The sequence below is a fragment of the Cibotium barometz genome, chromosome 15, assembly GCF_041138505.1.
Source record: "Cibotium barometz isolate CiBa-2024 chromosome 15, ASM4113850v1, whole genome shotgun sequence".
Classification (NCBI taxonomy): domain Eukaryota; kingdom Viridiplantae; phylum Streptophyta; class Polypodiopsida; order Cyatheales; family Cibotiaceae; genus Cibotium; species Cibotium barometz.
The window spans coordinates 39381841-39404610 of NC_141060.1; the positions used below are offsets into that span (position 1 = coordinate 39381841).

General features: G+C 44.7%; 1 protein-coding gene across 4 annotated transcripts in view; it reads left to right on the forward strand.

Moving 5' to 3' along the window:
• Nucleotides 1-22770, forward strand: part of LOC147631285 (ARM repeat superfamily protein) — a 202063-nt gene that overhangs the window by 20555 nt on the left and 158738 nt on the right. For all 4 annotated transcript variants that reach the window (XR_015267554.1, XM_086809654.1, XM_086809655.1 and 1 more), the window contains exons 4-6: nt 17689-17808; nt 17954-18037; nt 18152-18211. Coding sequence is in view for 3 of the 4 variants with exons in the window: in XM_086809654.1 (XP_086665780.1) it covers nt 17689-17808; nt 17954-18037; nt 18152-18211 (264 nt within the window). In the remaining variant the exon portion in view is untranslated. The remainder of the gene's footprint in view (nt 1-17688; nt 17809-17953; nt 18038-18151; nt 18212-22770) is intronic.

The window sequence follows — 22770 nt, forward strand, 5'->3', positions numbered from 1 at the left end:
CCCATTCCTCCACCCGTGAGCAAGCCGACACCATGTACCTCATGCAAGAACTGAAGAAACTCCAGGGAGAATTAGCAGCACTGAAACACGAGACTATCAAGAAAGATGAACAAATCAATGAATTGAAAGTGCAAGTGCAAGCCATGAAGACGAAGCAAGAGGAAGCACGAGAAGGACCCATACCTACAACACTACAAACAGAAACGACAAACCATGTTTCAAAGGTAAATTCAGTTAAATCACAACATTTTGTTAAAGAAGTCATATCAGCGGTCAAAGAAAAGGAACGAATGGAAAGTAACAAAAAGGTAATCAGAGTCGGTGGTCTTCCTCAAGGCTGGGATAGGGCAGACATAGCCCTAGAGCTTCGAGAAGACTACATATTAGATACAGATGTACTTACAGCACAACTGAGCAAAGTAGTCCCCTTCGTGGACTTAGGAGACCCTATCTCTATTATAGTAAAGGGTACACAGGCAAAAGTCTCCTATATGGACAACAATGAGAAAATAGCAGTGATGAAGCAAACAAGGTCTCTCCAAGGGACAAAGGTATGGATAGCTGATGAACTCACCCCGCTACAACTCAAGAACAGATCGGCAGAGCTGAATAAAGTTAAAGAAGCAAGAAAGAATGGCAAACGGGCAATATACAGAGGAGGACAAGCAATCATTAAAGAATTCCGTACCCCACCCCCCTCAAGAGCAAATCCATCCATGGATGAAATATAGCTATTTTTATTTTGAACCTCAATTTCGAACTAGATGCAATAGAACCCATTGTAATTTAAACTCTTAAGAGTCTTAAGAGTTCATTTTGAGTTATTTTTTTTCAGTTTTATGCCTCTTTGGCATCGATACCCAGAGTGGAATGTAAATGGATATACCTGATTTGTCCCATAGGTCGGATTCGGCCTCCCGTGGACGTTAATATAACTTTCTTTCTTTCTTCTTTCTCTCTACACACACACACACACACACACACACACACAGAGTTCTATCCACCATTGCTAGTGACCCGTACTAACCCTAATAACTACAACACACACATGAGGCTATGAATACCCACCAACAAATCCCCCTTCGAAGTGAAGGTGAGACCCAACACGCAAAGAAAGTAGCTACCTTCTAACTCCATCACATGCTGCAAGGGAGCAATCTAGCCATGCGCACCTCCCATGCCATGCTAATCCTCCAATTAGCAAGTGATCGAAGCAACAAAGTCAGCTGCTCGTCACCTCCCTAAGCTCCTAACAAGGGTTAAAGATAACACATAGCTTTTTATAAGTGAAGGCGAACAAAATATATAAAGGAAAAACATGATAGGCATTATTTAACTTAGATTTCGGGGGACTCTCCGGGCAGAGAACCCATGACACACACACAAAATGATGAAGGGGAGAAGAAGCTTAGAAAGCCCACTCATCCTCTGTTGGGGTAAAGGCGTTATGCCCACCCTTATAGTGTGTACAAGCCCATAAGTTATAGTACATAGTACACTTAGTACTTTTAATGTACTAAGTGCACTATGTGTACTAGTGCAATATACATGTGTGATAGGGGAGTCACACACTCATGCTTTTCATGAGTTGACTTATCCCCACAACTCTCTCTCTCTCTCTTCCTTGCTTCTCTGTGTATGTCTCCCATGAATGAACTCTTAACCTAACCCTAATTGACAGGTTTCTCCCCATCAACTGGTATCAGAGCTCGGTGCCCGTCGAATCTCTGTGCAAGCAGGCTTGCTCGTGTGGGCGTTGAATCAAGCCGTCAACTAGCTGCTGGGCATAGAAGGCGCTAGGCGAAGACTAGCGCTGCTAGCGTGAGTAAGCGCTGGACAGTCTAGGCGGAAGTTGAGCGAAGGCAGCAGCCGTAGGCTGGGCGTCAACATCAGCCAGGCGAAGCGTGAGCAAAAGCGTCGACCCATCAACTGCTATGCCCACTGGCGCTAAGCGGGTAGCTCTACAAAGCAGCAATCCCGTCGACTTCAAGCGAATAGAAGCGCACGGCGAAGCATTAGCTAAGGCTTGTAGCGCTGGGCGTCGAGCGTGAGCAGCCAGCCGAACATTGGCGAAGAATGCGAATACGTCAACAATAGGCGCTAGGCGAACACGTCAGGTGGGCATTCAGGCACAGTCGGGCGGATACACAATCGGGCTTCAAGCCCTGTGGGAAAGGGACGGACTACGCCGCCCAGCGCTGCATCAAACAAATGGAGCGCACCTTCAACTTCGCATCAACATAAGCGCAGGCAGAAGCGGGCCAGCTCTACACGGCGCAGGCAATCACAAAGCCCGCACAGCCAGCCCAAGTGGCTGCCCAGGCTGCCCACAGCCAGCACACCGGGCTGCCCAGCTGCTCCAGAAGCTGCCCAGCGCCGAAGTCGCCGCCACCACCGCCTCCATCTCAGCCTGCAAATCAAGAAACTCAGAAAAAATCAGAAATTTCAGAGGTATTTTTGCTTCAATTTTGCGAATTTCTTAACAATTCAAGCAATTGAGCAGGTACAGGTGCCCAATTGCTCAATTTTGAGCAAAATTGGCAAAATCAGGTGACATTGGTCACAATCAGGATCAATTTGCAGGAAATTGGTCAAATCAGGTTCAATTTGCAGGAAATTGGATGTCGAAATTTGGGGCTTTTGATGTAATTGTGCAATTAAGCACTCATACATGCTGTATGATGTGAAAAATCGCACATTTGGGCAAAATCGCAGCAAATTGCAGCAAATTGCAGTGCAAATCAAGGGGCTTTTGTGCCGATTGAGTTGATTTGCATGCAGGCAATCGCATTTGATGCTGTAAATAATGTGCTGATGTCTTACAAGCACTCAATGTGCCTGTAAATCAAGGGGCTTTCATGTATTTGATGTATATGTGGCCAGGGGGAAGCATCGTGAACACTCTGGATGCCTTCATGTGCGCCAATGTACCATGCATGATCAGAAATTGATCTCAAATCAAGGGGCTTTTCAAGTTTGTATGCTTGTTGAGCTTGGCAAAGCAGCAGGCGAGACTTTTATGCCTTGAATCCTCAAAAATCAGCTTGCAGTCAAGGGGCTTTTGCCCAATTTCTGTTCGGGACTGTTTTATGCAGTGTACAGGACTGGATTTTCACTCATTTGGACAGCCAGGAGAGCATTTATTGCTATTGTACCTGCTGGTACAGATTTGGCACAGCTTTGTGCATGTTTTGGCATGGCTGTACACTGTTTTGAGTGATCAAAAGGTTCAAATTCAGCTGCTGAAATTGCCGGTACAGGTTTGGTACATCATTTGTAAGCACTTAGTACTGCTGTACAGTATTTTGGAGATGCAAAAGAGCACATTTAAGGTGCTGTCCAAAATCTGCAGCAACCAGATTTTGGTGTTTTCATCACAAAAAGTGGGAGAAAAGTTGCATTCTTGCTTCCGCAGTGGGAGATAAAGCTTGGGAGAACATTTGTGAGCACTTTGTGTGCTTTGGGTGCAGTGTTTGCACATCTTGGGTGCAGTGTTTGCACATTTGCAGGGAGTCAGGCATTAAAGGTTGCATATTGCTATGGCAACCACAGGTGACAGCTCTTCATTGCTTCACATCAAGAAGCTTGAAGGCTCGCATAACTATGACATTTGGCAAACCCAGTGCTACAATGTGTTGCTTCAGAAAAAGCAGCACAAACCTATCAAAGAAAGGGGTGTGATGCCCGCTTCTCTTACAGCTGAAGAGTGGGAAGATATGGATGAGCTGGCAAGATCTACTATCATGTTGTCTGTGTCAGACTCATTACTTTTCAGCATTCGTGAAGAGAAGACAGCTTGGGGAATGTGGCAGAGATTGCAGGACTTGTATGCCCAACAAAGTGCCTCAAGCAAAGTGTATTGGTTGAAGAAACTCATAGGCCTTCAGATGAAGGAAGGGGCTTCTATGACAGCCCATCTCAATGAGTTTAATGGTATTGTCAGCCAGGTCATCAATCAAAAGTTGGCGATGGACGATGAGTTCAAAGCCACCTTTTTGTTATGCACTTTGCCAGAGAGTTGGGACACATTTAGGACAGCCACTAGCAATTCGAATGCTATGCTGTCATATGCAGATGTTGAGGGTGCTCTTCTTCAAGAAGAGATGAACAGGAAAAACAACTCTGTTGGCAAGTCTAATGCAATGAATGCACGTGGGAGATCCCAGCAAAGGGGGAAAAGCCAAGAAAGGGGAAGGAGCAAGTCTCGCTCCAAAAAGGATTTGGAATGCCATTATTGTGGCAAAAAGGGACACATCAAAAAGCAATGCTACAAATGGAAAAATGATCAAAAAGAAAAGGGAAAAGGCAAAGACAAAGAGAAGGATGAAGCCAAAGATGTAAAGCCAAAGGGCAAAAGTGGAGTCAAGATCGAAGAAATCAATGTGTCACATGCAGGTGGCAGTGAGGATGAGGTCCTATTTACGTCTTCACTTGATGCCCATTCACTTCTTACAGGTGGTCATGGTATGCACTCATGGATCATTGATTCAGGTGCCTCCTTTCATGTCACAGGTTGCAGAGACTTGTTTGTCAGGTACACTGCTGGCAATGAAGGAGTGGTTTATTTGGGTGATAACCATGCATGCAAAATTCTTGGCAGAGGTGATGTGAGGCTTGTATTTTCAGATGGCTCACAGCTTATGCTCCATGATGTCAGGCATGTGCCTGAGATCAAGAAGAATCTGCTTTCTACTGGACAGCTTGATGATGCTGATTATGTTACCACATTTGGTAGTGGAAAGTGGAAGATTAGTAAGGGCTCACTGGTTGTTGCCAGAGGCTCTAAGGTGGACACTCTTTACTTTATGCATGCAGGTGTTTGTCACCATGCTAATGTAAATGCAACCGAGCTGCCGGAAATTTCTATGTGGCATAGCCGGTTGGGACACATGAGTGTCAAAGGAATGGAGCAATTGTCTCGTTTGGGTTACTTGCCTTCTCTCAAATTTTCAAGTTTTCAGTTTTGTGAGCATTGTATTTATGGTAGGCAACTACAGTGCCCCCACAAGAAAGCTCTTGGACAGAAAGATGCTCAGTTAGAGCTTGTGCATACAGATGTATGTGAGATGCCTCAGCTTTCTTTGGGAGGGGCAAAATATTTTGTGTCTTTCATTGATGATGCCACACGCAAGGTGTGGGTCTATCCTCTTCGCTTGAAGAGTGATACATTCTCAGTGTTTCAGAAGTTTGTTGCTCATGTTGAGAATCAAACTGGCAAAACACTGAAGGCTTTGCGTTCCGACAATGGTGGAGAGTATATGTCCAAACAGTTTCAGGACTTTTGTGATGCTAAAGGCATCAAGAGGGAGCTCTCTACTCCTTATGATCCTCCACAAAACGGGACAGCAGAGAGGATGAACAGGACCATACAGGAGAAGGTCCGTTCTATGTTGTCACATGCTGCATTACCTCATGGTTTTTGGGTTGAAGCTGTTATGACAGCCGTTCACCTTATAAACAGGTCACCTAACACGAGGCTTGGTGGGAAAGTGCCAGAAGAAGTATGGACAGGGAAGCCTCCGTCATACAAGCACTTGAGAGTGTTTGGTTGCGTTGCGTACGTGCACATACGCAGGGAAATGCGCACCAAACTTGATCCTAAGTCTCACAAATGCATATTCCTAGGATATGGTGACAGAGGTGAAATGGGGTATAGACTTTGGGATCCCATAAATAGAAAGATCATACGCAGCAATGATGTCATTTTTGATGAAACATGCATGTATAAGGAGCCTGCAAGGCAACAGGAGCCTGGCAGAGTCATCTTTGATGATGATGGACATCATGGACAACAACAAAGGGCTGTAAATCAGCCATTACAGCAGGAAAACCAGCCCTTAAATGGTGCTGAAAATGGTCCAAATGGACAGCCAGACATGGCAGAAGATATCCCTATGGATATACCACAGTTGGAGGATATACCGGGCATGATATTTCAGCCTTATGGCATGGAACAGGAGCCACCAATGGGTGATATGCAGGCTGGACAGCAACCTGCAAATGATGGTCATTGGGTACGGAGGTCCACAAGACCCTCCAGAGTCCCTGACAGGTTTGTTCCAGGGGTTGACTACTTGATGCTCACTGACTGTGGGGAGCCCTCATGTTATAAAGAGGCTTTACAGAGGGCAGACAAAGCTCTATGGGAGCGTGCCATGAAGTCAGAGATGGATTCTCTGCATAAAAATGGAACATGGAAGTTGGTGCCTTTGCCTGCAGGCAAGAAGGTTTTGCCATGCAAGTGGGTATACAGGCTCAAAGTTGCATCAGATGCTAAGCCAAGATACAAAGCCAGGTTAGTGGCTAAGGGCTTCAAGCAGGAATATGGTGTGGACTTTGATGAGATCTTCTCTCCAGTGGTCAAAATGACCACACTTAGAGCTGTGTTAGCTTTGGTTGCACATGATGATCTGGACTTGATTCAGATGGATGTGAAGACTGCTTTTCTTCACGGTGATCTCCATGAGGAGATATATATGCAGCAGCCAGAGGGTTATGCAGTGAGTGGAAAGGAGAAGCTTGTATGCAAGCTGAAAAAGAGTCTTTATGGGCTCAAACAGGCACCAAGAGAATGGTATCATAAATTTGATACATTCATGAAATCTCAGAAATTCAGGAGAAGTGACATAGATCACTGCTTGTACACCAAGAAAGCCTTGGATGGCAGTCTATTGATTCTCATTTTGTATGTTGATGATATGTTGATTGCCGGGAAATCTCGTAAAGAGATGGATGCTTTGAAGCAGAGGCTGCATCAAACCTTTGATATGAAGGATTTGGGTGATGCTAATCACATCTTGGGTATGCGGATACTTCGGGACAGAAATCAGCATGTGTTGTATTTGTCTCAGAAGGAATACATTGGCAAAGTCTTGCAGAGGTTCAATATGGACGGGGGGAAGAAAACTAATACTCCTTTGCCTCCATATGTGAAACTCAGTGCTATGGACAGCCCACAGTCAGATAGAGACAGGGCTGATATGGCCAAGATTCCGTATGCTTCAGCTTGTGGCAGTCTCATGTATGCCATGGTTGCTACTAGGCCGGACATTGCATTTGCAGTGGGAGTGGTTTCTAGATACATGGCCAACCCTGGCAAGAAGCATTGGGAAGCAGTGAAAGGTGTCATGAGATACCTGAAGGGCACACAGGATTTGTGCATTTGCTTTGGCAAACAGGATGCATTAGTGCATGGTTATACGGACTCGGATTATGCCGGTCATCCAGATAACCGGAAGTCTACTACCGGTTATGTATTTACATTCACAGGAGGTGCTGTGTCATGGATATCCAGGATGCAGAAGTGCACTGCCTTATCTACTACAGAGGCCGAGTATATTGCAGCCACAGAGGCTTGCAAGGAGGCATTATGGCTATCTCGGTTAGTGGTTGATTTGGGCTATACAGGGGATATTCCATTGTTGCATTGTGATAGTCAGAGTGCCATCCAGTTGGCAAAGAACCCTGTTTTTCATGCAAAGACGAAGCATGTGGATGTGAAGTATCACTTCATCAGAGAGGTGATAGAGAACAAGCAAATTCAGCTTGTTAAGATTCACACGGATGACAACCCGGCTGATCTGTTGACGAAGAGTTTGCCTCCGGAGCGGTTTGCTCATTGCAGACACTTGATGGGCATTGGATGAGGCCATTTTCAGCCTTGATATGGCCTTGTATATTATCATGTACATGCTGATTTTTTCTTTTCCTTTACTTAAGGGCACTTTGCCTTTAAGTGGGAGGTTGTTGGGGTAAAGGCGTTATGCCCACCCTTATAGTGTGTACAAGCCCATAAGTTATAGTACATAGTACACTTAGTACTTTTAATGTACTAAGTGCACTATGTGTACTAGTGCAATATACATGTGTGATAGGGGAGTCACACACTCATGCTTTTCATGAGTTGACTTATCCCCACAACTCTCTCTCTCTCTCTTCCTTGCTTCTCTGTGTATGTCTCCCATGAATGAACTCTTAACCTAACCCTAATTGACAGGTTTCTCCCCATCATCCTCGACCTGTGGCAAGCTTCACCCATTGCCTATTCCAGGGTTGCCACGAGAGGACATTCTACGGACCTTGTGGTTTGATTGTCAAAGAGCCGGAGGTTCGAGAATTATTGTACCCTTATAGCCATTGATCGGTTGAGTAAGTGCAAGTTAGATGAAGATGCACAAGAGGTGGCCAAGCTTTTCATTGGGAGAGAGGTTCTGCTTCCATGGGCTTCGGAGGAGGATGGTCTCGGACGTGGACTGGAGCTTTTTGGAGGGCGTTGTTCTATGGTTTGGGGACAAAGTTCAATACTGCGTTCCATCCCCAAACGGACAGCCAGCCCAAGAGCATGAACAAGAGTATGATCAAGATGTTGCTGTGTTAGTGTCAAGAGCATTAGTCTCTTTAAGAGGAGTTCTTGCCATTGGTGGAGCATGCCATCCATGATATAGTGCAGGCGTGAACAAAGAAGACTCCCTTTAAGAGCATTAGTCTCTTTAGGAGAAGTTCTTGCCATTGGTGGAGCATGCCATCAATGATACAGTGCAGGCATGAACAAAGAAGACTCCCTTTAAGGTAGTATATGGTCGTCCGGTCATTAACCCGATGACCCGAGCTCGAGACTTCCACAAGGAACTATGGTGCAGATTAGGTGGTTCAAGACGTGGACTAGATGTTGCAACAAGTTCAGGAAGAAATACAGAAGGCATAGACAAAGCAAGTCCGAGAGGCTGACACGCATCGTCGGCATAGTACCTTCAAAGAGGGAGACTGGGTATATTTGAAGATCATGAAGTAGAGACTCAAGAAGGTTGTGGAATTTGCTTCGAAACTAGCTCCGAAGAAGAAAGGACCATTTAAGATTATCAAGAAGCTTAGTGATGTAGTTTTGAAGCTAGAGTTACCAAGCCATTGGAAGATGGATTTGGTGTTTCATTCGAGCAGCCTTGTGCCTCTCTCCCATCCAGCCCGTCTGAGGGCACTGCCCTCCCTTCCATCTACCCTCGCTCTTCTTCGCCCCTGCCTCTTTCGCCCTTTCTCCTCCCTCCTCCACTTTCTTCACCTTTCCCCCAAACCTCTTGTAACTATTTGGCCCTCCTATCTCTATTTCACATGATGAAATCCATGCCGGAACACCAGAGAGGTGGAAGAAGACATAGGGACAGGGTCCATAAGGTGTGATTAAGAAAAAGTACCATTCTTGGTCAAAAAGCAAGAAAAAGCAAAAAGTCAAATAGGGTTGACCGCGAGTCAAGGGCACCATTGGAAAGAGGAGACTAGGTCGGACCAAAAAGCTAAAAGGCGCTTTCTCAAAAAGCAGTTCTAAGGCCAAAAAGCAAGGCCTTACAGTTAGAAAAGCAAAGCACCAAATTTTGAGTATGAAGGCTTTTTGGCAAAAAGCAGGGTCTCTTACAAGTATAAAAAGGATTGGACTTCTCTTGTAGTACCATGAACAAGATCATTGAAAATTGAAGCATATCGTGGAGAGTGTGTGGGCATCATTATGATCATGGAGAGCTTCTTCTTTGCCACCTTCTCCAACTTGCTTTTCAGATGTACGGTCAGCCCTAGACTCGTATGGGCATATGCATGGGTGATATGGACACATGTACGGAGGTGTACGTACAGAAATTTTAAACACCCTAAAACTGCTCCAAAAACCTTGAAAACTACTTTTTGGAGGTTTTTATCGCCCGAAAACCATTAAAATAGGTTTTATATAAGTTTTCTTTCCAGAAAGAGCTTTTCCATGGTTTTCTTCATCGACAAGGTTGTAGGAGTTGTGGAGATTACTCATGGAACTTGGACATGAACATGGAGAACTTGGACATAGAGCTTGGGCATGGAACTTGGACATGAACATGGAATTCAGACTAGGATGTGGACTTGGACTTGGGATTTGGATTTGGATTTGGATTCATTGGATTTGGAGTTGGATATTAGATTTGGTACTAGCTCGGTGAGAGATACTTGTGGGTCATCCCCGTGGTGTGCTCGGTATCAAAGATCTCGTGCCTCGACATCGACATCGACTTGGATATTCTACATCGGCATATCTGTTTGTTTTGTATTCATTGATTGTATTGATCCAAGCCACCGTGCCTGTGGATTGTTCTTGAATAAATTCCTGAAAGGGAGCGGGGCCTGTTCCCCGCCCAATGTGGTGTACTCTGCAAGATCCCTATTCCCTTCTCTCTCTCCCCTCTCTCTCTATATCTTTATCTCTTGGACATGTGGTTGAGTTTGTCACGGCACACCCCGCTGGGCTTACAGTGGTATCAAAGCAGGATTTCTCTTGAAGAAACTTTGTTGGGGTGACAGAGCCACGTCGAGAGAAGAGGGAAACTAAGGATCTAATGAAGGGAACAACTATTAGGCCGATCTAGGGCTTCAAGTTAAGAACTGGGGTCGTTGACCCATTACTCATGAGACCGCAGCCATGACATCAGAAGAGTACCATGACTTTCAGCAGTTTAGACGAGCTCTCAGAGACTGAAGAATTTCTTTCTTGGAGAACCAAGAGAGAACATGACCAAAGAAGGGCTCAAATGTTTGTAGATTTCATCAAGGATTGAGCCACTGAATCCGAAGGAGTTGAAGTTGCTAAAGCATATCTTCTAGTCACCATTGCAGAAGGATCTAGAGCTATCCGTTCTATTTCTTATGGAGGAGACAGGGAAGCTACTCCTAGGCTTGCTCTCTCACATGCAGCTTCCTTTGGACAAGTAAGGGAAAGGAAGGCAAAGATGCCAGAGAGATCTGAAGATCATCAGATTGACATCATGCCAGGAAGTTCGACAAATGGTTTGCAGTGGTGCTTAGCCCATTGCATGTTTCGATAAATAAAGCCATGGGATCTTTGTGGACCAAAGCTGAAACAGAATCCTTTTGAAGCATTGAGACTTTATGCTAGCAAAGGAGTAGTGTTGGATATTCTAGACATTTTTTGTGGTTGAACATGATGAGCTTGCATTGGAGCAGTCTTGAACCAAAAAGGTCATGCTGTGGCCTATGAACGTCAAAGACAACAGGGTAGCAAATGCATTATCTCGGAGAGCCTTGAGCCATGAGGTTGACTAGCTTGTGTCTAGTTTTATGCTCACCTTCTGATGAAGGAGCATAAGGTGTTTTGGAATAGATTGTAGATTATAGATTTGGTGACTTTTTATGTCATCAAGAAGGGTTTTCTTATGATACAAACCTAGGTCATGTGTAACACAAAACATTGAGGCCAAAGTAATGGAAGAGTACCATGCTTCTCCATACATGGGGCATAGAGACACCTTGACTACACTTCAAGCTTTGGAGAGCTACTTTTTGTTGACCTAGTATAAGAAAGAACATTGAGTTATATGTTTGGGAATGTTTGGTTTTGTTAGATGGTTAAGTTTTGATTGACAAAAGCTAGCACGATTATTGCACGCATTGGAAGAGTATTGCTATGGATTTACCTTTGGATTACCAAAAATTAGGAAATGGAAATGATGGTATATGGACCTTTTTAAGATCAACGATGTATGTCATCGGATGGATCTTTCAGATCATTGGAGGATATATAATGTTTTCCATGACAGTTTATTGAAACCATGTACAGGTTACCCCCAAAGAAACTCGTTTTGAAGGATCCACCAGGGGTGGAAGAGTCAGAACAGATTGAGTTTCATTTTGTGAGAAAAAGAGAAAAGACCGTGGTCAGAAAGTTTCTCTTGGAATTTGAGAATTATTTGCTGTTGGATGCCAAATGGATGCCAGAGAAGTACACTTCTAGGACTATCTAGATATACTTCGAGCTTATGAGCATTGAGGAAGTGGTTGCTCCATTTGAAGTACAGATATGGACGTCCTGCGATCAAGACAGATTCAAGAGGGAGGGATCATACCTCTAGTCCTCTTCATTGTATATATATTGGATTGGAATTGATCATTATCCTACTTATAATGGTTATTTGGACATGCTCTAGTTTGGGTGGCAACAATGCCCGATAGCCCAAGGAGCAAGATTTGTATATGGGAGGCAACGATGTCAAGTGACCCATTGGACGGCAACGATGCCCCAGAACGAGATTTGTATATGGGAGGCAACGATGCCAGATGACCCATTGGACGGCAACGATGCCTGATATATTGGACTTTGCAATTGGGCAGTCATTGCGACCAGATGGCCCAGATGACTGTATTGGATTTCATAGTCGGGCGGTCAATATGACTAGATGGCCGAGATGACTGTATTGGATTTCATAGTCAGGCGGTCAATGCAACTAGATGCCGAGATGACTATTGATGAACTCTCGGGCGGTCCTAGTGACGAGATGGCCTTGAGGATAGTCTGAGCGGTCCTAGTGGCCAGATGGCTTAGCACGGTTTCAATGAAACTAGACAGGACAATCCATGAACAGGAGGATCATTACTTGTGCACTACATATTGATGTATGTTTGAATTTCTTTGACTTTGTGTGCTGTTTTTGATGTATGTACAATGCTTGGATTTATGGCATGTGATAGTCCACTGGGCTCCAGACTACTTGTCCAGTACTTGGAATACCCAGTAGACGCGAATGATGCATACTTGTTTGTTGACTAGCTTGTGTCTAGTTTTTGCAGAAGGTGAGTATGCATTTATTTTATCTAACACGTGTGACAAGCCATCAAAAACAAGGACATCGATCATAGAAAAGGCATTGAGATGTTGCTAGATGAGCAGATGACACCACTTGGAACACACGGATATACATGGAACATGTGAATGTCCTTGGAACACTTGCGGTCCACAGTTGAGGACAACTCCGGTGTAAGAGGGAGAGAATGTAACTATTTGGCCCTCCTAGCTCTATTTCACATGATGAAATCCATGCCTGGACACCAGATAGGTGGAAGAAGACATGGGGACAGGATCCATAAGGTTTGATTAAGAAAAAGCACCATTCTTGGTCAAAAAGCAAGAAAAAGCAAAAAGTCAAACATGGTTGACCACGAGCCAAGGACACCATTGGAAAGAGGAGATTGAGCCGGACCAAAAAGCTAAAAGGCGCTTTCTCAAAAAGCAACTCTAAGGCCAAAAAGCAAGGCCTTAAAACTAGAAAAGCAAAGCACCAAAAGTTGAGTAATATTTTATTAATAAAAGTAAAAAGAGCAAAAGCAAAGACAAAAAAAGAAAAGCAAAGCATAAAAAGGCAAAGCAAAAGCATGAAGGTTTTTTGGCAAAAAGCAGGGTCTCTTACAAGTATAAAAAGGATCGGACTTATCTTGTAGTGCCATGAACAAGATCATTGAAGATTGAAGGAGATCGTGGACTGTGTGGACATCATTATGATCATGGAGAGCTTCTTCTTTGCCATCAACACCTTCTCCAACTTGCTTTTCAGATGTACGGTCAGCCCTAGACTTGTATGGGCATATGCATGGGCGATACAGACGCATGTACGGACAGAAATTTCAAAAACCCTAAAATTGCTCCAAAAACCCTAAAAACTGCTTTTTGGAGGTTTTTATCGACCAAAAACCATTAAAATAGGTTTTCTATCAGTTTTCTTGCTTGAAAGAGCTTTTACATGGTTTTCTTCATTGACAGGGTTGTAGGAGTTCATGAGATTACTCATGGAACTTGGACATGAACATGGAGAACTTGGACATAGAGCTTGGGCATGGAATTTGGACATGAACATGGAACTTGGACTGGGATTTGGACTTGGACTTGGATATTAGATTTGGTACTAGCCCGGTGAGAGATACTTGTGGGTCATCTGTTGGACATCAGAGATCTCGTGCCTCGACATCGATATCGACTTGGATATCCTACATCGGCATATCTGTTTGTTTTGTATTCATTGATTGTATTGATCCTGGCCAGCGTGCCTGTGGATTGTTCCTAAATAAATTCTTGAAAAGGGGCGGGGCCTGTTCGCCGCTCAATGTGGTGTACTGTGCAAGATTCGTATTCCCTTCTCTCTCCCCTCTCTCTCTCTCTCTCTCTCTCTCTCTCTTTATATATATATATATATATATATATATATCTTTATCTCTTAGACGTGTGGTTGAGTTTGTCACGGCACGCCCCGCTGGGCTTACACCTCTTTCACCCTCTGTCCCCTCGCTCATCCAGTCCTCCCACTAGCTATAACATGCTGGCTGGCTTGTTGTCTGATGGCCGATTGCCACATGGTAGCTACGCTAGCCCCAGTCTCTACTGCATGTCTATGTTAGCATTAATCATCTCCTGGTAGTGTGCCCAAGTTGTGTATCACCCATTTCTCACATATTTATTTTGTCCAGTCGTGGGTTTTTTTTTCTAGAGCCAGTCGGCCAGCTCCAGTAGGAGCTATATAAGGCCAGGCTCTTTCTCACTTGTAGACATCTTGACAGGGGCTTCCAGGCCTGGGTCCTCCCTCAGGGGAGTTGCTCATCATGCCCTCGCTTACGGGGACCACCCCTTGCACGGGGCTGTTTGTATCATTGCTTCTTCATCATTATGCAGATTCGTTTTCTTTCTCTCTGTGCCTATGTCTCACGCTTTCCGCTGCGCACTTTTGACATGGTATCAGAGCACCAGGTTGAGGCTCTTCTATAGAAGGTGTTCTGGTGTTTTTTTTGAGAGAGAAGGATTTCTGCGTTTTCTGATACTGCTGGTTGCAGAGGAGGAGGGAGTGTTTTGATCTTGTCTGGGGCGTCTGGAGGCGGTACAGGGCAGCCCCTTCTAGCTGCGTTTTCTGCATGATTGGGGCGGCCAAAGTAGGTACTCTTCTGGCTGCGTTTTCTGCCCTTGTGAGCAGGTTAAGGGCAGCCAGCATGGCTGTGTTTTTCTCCAGAGGGGGTGTTGGGCAGCCTGGCTGCGTTCTTTCTCCAGAGGACATGCTGGGCAGCATGGCTGCATTTTCTTCCAGAGGAGGAGGTGCTGGGCAGCTTGGCTGGGTTCTTTCTCCAGAAGAGATGCTGGGCAGCATGGCAACGTTTTTCTCCAGAGGGGGTGCTGGGCAGCATGGCTGTGTTTTCCCCCAGAGGAGGTGTTGAAGGTACTGTGTTTTCCTCTTCCCTCTCTTCTACTTGGTACACGTGCTGCCGGCTGTTTACAGCAGCATTTTTGGCATCATCTCATCTGCGTTTTCTGGAGGCAGTGGAGGCAGGTGTTCTTTTCAGGAATGGTGCCTTCCCACATGGCCTTGAGCCCTTGCTCGGCCAATCTTTGCTTTGTCAGAGTTTTCAGACTCATGGGTGCACACTTGGATTCACATCCTCAAGGTGTGTGTGGAAGACAGTTAGTCCTTTCTTGACAGCAGAGGGGGTCTATGAGTTTGTGCCAGTTCAGCATGTTTTTCTGGTGTACAGGTGTTTCCTTTAGGTTCTCAGGGTGTTCACTTTGAGAGGGGGATGTGGTTACTCGGCAACGTAAGCCACTCCTATTCCCTAGGTAGATGGCCTTCTGCATTACAGGGTTCAGGCACAGGAGTCTTCATCCCTAGGATGAGCATTGATTTGGGAGCTTGGTGTACAGGTTGATATTGGCATTCATGGAGAGGTAGGCTAGGTCACTTGGTGACGAGAGTTGTTGTCGAGGTTCACAGGTACTTGCTCAGTTGCAGGATGGGAACAGGATGCATGGCAGGTGTACAGGTTCATTGGGTACATGTAGGTACTAGTGGAGCAACAGTTTGGAGCAGATGATTGACATTAGATTGTGCTTTGGGATGATGAATTGTGGATAGTTGGTTCCACATGGACACGTGACTAGTTGGTTTGAAGCTTGCCAACTGGGGGTGTCAGGTTTTGGCAGGAGAGCTTTCTTGAGCTCAGTGCCATAGTTAACACCAAAGAGCTTAGGGGGTGTTGCCATGTGATTGGGTGACTCATAGGGGTGTGTGAGTAGTAGTCCTGTCACGCGACGACGAGTTATGGATATAGGTTTTAAAGGTCAGGTGCTAGCAGGATTGTCAGCTACAGTGTTGGAGGTATGTTTCTTCCACTTGGAGTGTTAGCAAGACAGAGAGGCATTCTTGGACCGAGGGATACATGGAGATCCGGAAACCTTGTATCTGGAGATTGGTGCTCAACAAGCTCAGAGTTGGAGGCTTGAGTACCAGGGCTGATGTAGACATTGTGAGCCTAGAGGGGGTGTCTAGAGGGGGTGCCAAAACAGGGAGACAGTTTGGCGGTGTTCTCTAAGGAGCAGATTTTTTCTTGGAGGTAGAGAGTCAGACGACATCCTTTCTTGGGCTGAAGAGGGAGCACATTGTGTGGATAGGTGTGATACAGATTGGGTTGGAGATATGGACATCCGGTGGTTCATTTTTGGATTTTGCTGGACTTTTGGATCGGGAGAAGTACGTGGCAGAGGCGAGAGCAGATCGACTTCTCGACTTGCTTTGGAGGTTTCCTTTTCCATCTCCTTGGACCAATTTCTCTCCCAAGATCTGAGAGGGGGTGTTAGCATTATTCATCTCTTGGTAGTGTGCCCAAGTTGTGTATTAGGGGTGCCCAGATTTATCCCGGGCAGCACCATATTTTTTCCTCATGTTCAGGCCCTTGGTTGTAGGGTTGGCCACCCATTTCTCACATATTTATTTTGTCCAGTCGTGGGTTTTTTTTCTAGAGCCAATCGGTCAGCTCCAGTATGAGCTATATAAGGCTCTTTCTCACTTGTAGACATCTTGACAGGGGCTTCCAGGCCCGAATCCTCCCTCAGGGGAGTTGCTCATCATGCCCTCACTTACGGGGACCACCCCTTGCACAGGGCTGTTTGTATCATTGCTTCTTCATCATTATGCAGATTCGTTTTCTTTCTCTCTGTGCTTATGTCTCACGCTTTCCGCTGTGCACTTTTGATAGTCTACTCGTACTAGCTGCCCAGCTGCTCCCCATTTAGGAGATGTGCCTGGATACCGTAGATGTGTTACATTCTCCCCCACTTGAATTGCACCTATCCTCAGTGCATGGCCTGTTGATACGCTCTCAACAATGGGAAAGATTCGTCCATGAGCTGATTTGCACCCAAACCAGACAGCTTGCTGGATTGGATTGCCCTTAAACTTGAGGAGATACTGTACTTGCTGCCAACGAGAACCACACTTGTACTAGTGCAAAATCACCTACTCTGGTACCAAGACCTTCTGTAATCCTTTGTCATCCACCGACTCACATCCATCCTCATCTGGCAAGAGCACTTGGGGTGGCCAGATAAGCGTTAAGAGGAAGAGAAGGTGGGAAAGTGGAGGAGTGGGCGAAAGAGCAGGAGGGGGAGAAAGCAGCAGGTCGAATGGGGGAGGGCTGGCACACATAGGTGGAGGTTAGAACGTGTACGGGAGTTCCAGCCTGACCACCGAAGAAGCATTTACTTCACAAAGGAAGCTTCGAAGGTTTTATTGTGAAACATCTTTAGGACATTGATACTTTTCCAAGCTGCTTTTCACAACGAGCTGAAGGATTTCGTGTATGCGGTGTTTCAAGCTTCACACTTTGGCTATGCTTACGCAGTGTAATCACAATGATTCTGCATTAGTTATACGGTTTTTTAAGTGTTCTCTTAAGCTTCTAATGCTTTACCTTAAATGAACATCATGATTGGTGTAGTGAAGCGCTAAGTGGCTTTTATGTGAAGTTTTTGTTTTCCATTTTTCTCGAGCATCTTGGTGCAATAGTGGAGTGCAGTTTCTTCTTAACTTGGTTAACATTCAAACTGTTCTCATGGTGTGCTTTGTTGCAAACCAGCTTTTGTCACATACCGGGGCTGTGTTGGAATTCTTGTTGCAGCAGACAAATGATAAGACCATCGCAACTTCAGAATTACATGACAGGCATAAAAAGGTTTTGCGAAGCTTGTTGAGTTGGGTAAGTAATCTTCTCATTCATGGACCATAGAGTGGTGCTTGACCAGACTTGAGCAGACATTGTTGAAGTTTCATTCATGTACTATAAGTTTTCTTCTAAAATTTAAGACTTAAGTTCTGACTACTACTTTTGCATGCCTTGAAAGGTCCGGGTTGGCTGTTTTTTGGAGATTCCTCAAAGCAGTGTATCTTCACACCCTCTTCTGGGCTTTGTATATGATTCATTGCAGGTGTGCACTGGCGATTACATTCTTAAATCATTGTGGTAACGAGAAGCTGAGAAACATTATGGAGATGAATGCATTGTAACTTGGGGTCAAAATGCTTTCTTTGTCTCTCTTCAGGTACCGGCCTTGTTTGATTTGGCTGTTGAGGTCCTTGTTGAACTTGTCAGCCGTCATGAGGTATCGTGTAGATAGGGATTGTCTTCTGTTAAGCTTGTAGTTGTCTGCTAGTTTTGTGTGTGGGCATATGTTCGTATTAAGATACTTGGAAACAAAGCGTCGTTCAATCATTTAGTTTCAAATCATAGCTATACCTCATAATGGATAAAAGCTTTGTAACCTGATTTTAGTACCTGTTTTGAAGTACTTATAATAGCAGTCTAACAGGGTAACCTGGTCTTCTTTTGAGGTTCAGTTGGCCTGGTGTACTTTTTAAAGCGAATTCTCTTATGATCCTATATGCTAGTCCTTTCCACGCACTTTCCATTACACCTCTATGGACTCCAAGCTTAGCAGTTGCCAATCGCTATTTTTGCAACTTCCCACAGGGGATGCACTCGGCTTCTTTTGAGGTTCAATCGGCCTTTTGTACATTTTAAAGTGAATCCTCTTATGATCTTATATGCTAGTCCTTCTCGTGCACTCTCCATTGCACCCCTAGGGACTCCAAGCTTAGCAGTCACTATTTTTGCATCTCCCCACAGGGGATGCACTTGGCTGTATCTCTGTCATTATGTTGAGGGTCTTCCTGTTCTGGTCCCCTCTCCCCTTGAAGGGCAGGTGAGATGGTTTCTTTGGCTGGGAGGATAACCTTATCTCCTCACTACCTTTGTCCACTTCTCTTCCATCTTCGCCTCAATTGCTGCAACCTTGCTGCCACACACATGGACACAGGCACATGCATGCATGGACACACGTGCACATATATATATACCCCCCCCCTCTCCCTGCCTGCCTTACAAACAAATACATAATGTCACAGGCTGAAGCCTTGAATTGGATAGTTGTAACTATCTGGCCTTCCTAGCACTATTCACATGATGGAACCCTTGCGAGGACACTGGACTGGTGGAAGAAGGCATGGGGACCAGGACCTTAATGTTTGCACATGGAAAAGCCCTAGTTTTGGTCAAAAAGCAAAGAAAAGCAAGAAGTCAAACTGAGTTGACCGTCAGCTAGGAGCATTACTGGCAAGAGGGGATTGATGAGGACCAAAAAGCAAATGCTGCCTTTTCAAAAAGCAACTCTATGGCCAAAAAGCAAGGCCCTAAAGCTGGAAAAGCAAAATACAAAAGCACTTGGGAAAAGATGGCCTTATTTGAATAATATTTTATTGTATAAAGAGGAAAACAAAGCAAAAAGTAAAACAAAAGCATGGCTAGCTTTTGGGCAAAAAGCAGGACTCCCCTCAGGTATAAAATAAGTGTGACCTCTAGAGCATCATCATCATCATCATGAACATCATCATCATCGAAGGATCATCATTGGAGCGTGGAATTTCTCATTGCTGCCTGCTGCTGTCGATGCCAACCTGTGCCAAGTCATCCATTGTCCGTACACTGTACGGATCCGTAGAGTCGTACGGAACTGTGCGCCTATTGATTTGCGTGTGCTGTTTTGTGTCGATTGGTCTGCATATTGCTACTGTATTGCTGCTTACGCTAACTGTGTGCTGTCGCGTTGCTGTTCTGTACTGACAGGCTGCTGCTTGCTTTTCTACGCCGTCTGGCGATTGCCGTGTTGCGACATAGGACCGGATCTGATCCGTACATCTCTGTACGGCCTTTTGGGCTGTTTCTACTACGGATTGGGCATCAAACCTACTGTGGAGCACCATAATCTTCGTCATCTACACTTATCTTATCACTTGTGTACCTTAATTACAAGCTTGGGGTACGTTGGATTTGGTACCAGCCCATTGAGGGATCTTGTGGGCCATCCCCGTGGTGTGCTTGGCAACGGGATCTTGTGCCTCGACATCAACTTCAACATTGGTTTCTACATTGGCATATTTGTTTGCTTGTATTCATTGGTGTATTGATCTTGGCTTGCAAGTTCGTGGATTGTTCCTGAATAAATTCTTGAAAGAGGGCGGGGCTTGTTCTCCACTCAGTGTGTGTCTTGTGCAAAGTTCTCTAAACCCTACTCTCTCTTTCTCTCTATTTTTCTCTCTTGGATATGTAGTGGAATCTATCGTAGGATGGCCCATTGGGTTTACAATGGTACCAGAGCAGGATTTCTCTTGACAAATCTTTCTTGGGGTGACAGAGCCATGTCGAGAGTAGAGGGCAACCAAGGGCCTAATGAAAGGAACAATTATGAGGCTGATCTAGGACTTCAAGATGGGAACAACTATGATGGCAACCAAGGTTGTTGATCTGTTACTCATGAGACTGCGGCCATGTTGTTAGAAGAGTATAATTATTTTCAACAATTCAAGCGTTTGCTCGAGGATGAGGAATTCCTCGCTTGGAGAGCCAAAAGGGAACAGGACAAAAGAAGGGCTCGAATGTTGAAGACTTCATCAAGGATAGAGCCACCGAAGTTGAAGGAGTTGAAGTTGCCAAAGCCTATCTTTGTGCCAAAGGAAATCACCGTTGCAGAAGGATCTAGAGTCACGAGGTCTACTTCCCGCAGAGGAGGCTATTCCTAGGCCTGCTCTTTGAGATGTAGCCTCTTTGGGACGAGCAAGAGAAAGAAAGGCAAAGGAGCCTACAACAACCGGCAAAGTGGACTTCAAGCCAGGAGAGAAGAGTGTCAAGTTCAATGCTTTCTATGGTAAGCGGGAGACACAAAAAGCTTTATCTTTTATTAAGCAATTTGATGCCGCTTTTGGAGGAGAGGACTTCACCGAAAAGTCCAAGCTTCGCATGGTTCGCATGCACTCAAAGGATGCCACCTTGAATTGGTGGCTAAAGGTGGTGGACTGACTTCAAGGTTATGTTCAATAAGAAGTTTCTATCCGCAACCTTTGAAGCAGATGTGCAAAAAGAGTGGGATGAGGTAAAGCAGAAAGTCGGTGAGAATGTGGCAACTTATCTTAACAAATTTTCAGCCGTTTCATTGCAGTTTACTGCTTATAATCCTATTCTACCGCTAATGGAAATGTGTAAGTTTGTGAATGGACTTCAACCTAAGCTTATACAAGCAGTGTATATGGCTGCTCCGAAGTCTTTGGAGGAAACCCAAGACAAAGCTTTGCAAGCTGAGGCTTTGCACATGCCTTGGATGGTGGGTAAGATGAAGAATGACAACCAGGATCCACCTCAAAAGAAGAAGTATAAAATCGGATCCCAATCGAGAACCGAGCCTTAAGAGAAGAAGAGTAGGAGTGGGGACAAACCTTCACTCTTTCAAAGGAAATTGTCCTACAAGCAACTTGAGGAATATGCCAAGGAAGGGAAGTGTTTTCAATGTGGAAAGAAGGGACACATGGCTGCAAAATGTCCCGACAAGCCAAAGCAAGAAGCCAAGCCGCCTCAAACCAACGCATTACGAGAGGAACAATGGCTAACCAACCAGTGCTTATTCATTTTGATAGCTGTGCTACCCATCACTATATCCATTCACGAGTGGTGGAAGCTTTGAACCTCCCGCAAAGAGAGGTTTGGAGCTCCTATTTCTGCAAGTGCCGCTTTTGACGGAATATCAACGGAAGTGACCCCTATCTTGGGGAAGCTTCTTCTACAGATTGGGGATTATGTGATCATGAGAATTTTGTTGTTGATAAAGTTGGACATTGTGATGTAATTTTGGGTATGCCTTGGCATAAGAAGATTGATGTAGATTGATTGGGTTGGAAACAAGCCTTTTAAAGGCAAAAATGTAACTTTTGATGTAGGAGTTGAGAGAAATTTCATTCCACGCATTAGTTATGTATAGGTTCCTAAAGCAATAAAGTATTCTATTATTTATGTTAGGGATCCTAAGGAATCCGCGAGTGAGGAATCACTCCCAACTCTTGATCATGAAAGGAAAGATTTCCCAAAGAAGTACGAAGATTGTTTTGCAGATTCTCTACCAAGAGAGTTACCTCCGGAGAGACTAGAAGATTATCGGATTGACATCATGCTAGGAAGTTCACCTCCCAACCGACCTCCTTATCGTGTGAGTTAAGCACAACAGGAGGAGATTATAAAGCAAGTGAATGAATTATTGGAGAAGGGTTTGATTAGACCTAGTTCATCACCCTTTTGTTCTCCAGTTTTATTGGTTTAGAAAAAGAATGGTTCTTGGCATATGTGCATTGATTACAGGGCTCTTAACAAGATTATTGCGAAGAACAGGTTCCCTATTCCTGGGATTGATGACATCCTAGATAGATTGGATGGAGCCACCATCTTTAGTAGGATTAACTTGAAGAGTGGTTATCATCAAGTTTGGATTGTTCCAGAGGACATTCACAAGACCGCATTTAGGACAACATTTGGACTTTATGAGTATTTGGTGATGCCTTTTGGTCTTACCAATGTCCCGGCTATCCTCAACCGAATGATGGAAAGAATCTTTGGATCACATAGAAAGTTTGCTGCCACTTTCTTTGACGATATTGTTGTGCATTCTAAAAATGAGGAAGAGCATTGAAAGCACTTGAATATTGTGTTTTAGGAAGTGCGGAAGCACAAGTTGTATGTGAATGGCAAGAAGAGTGAGTTCTTTTTGTTAGAAATTCAGTACTTGGGCCATAGTGTGTCCAAGGAAGGGGTCAAGATGGATCTAGACAAGGTCAAGGCTATTAT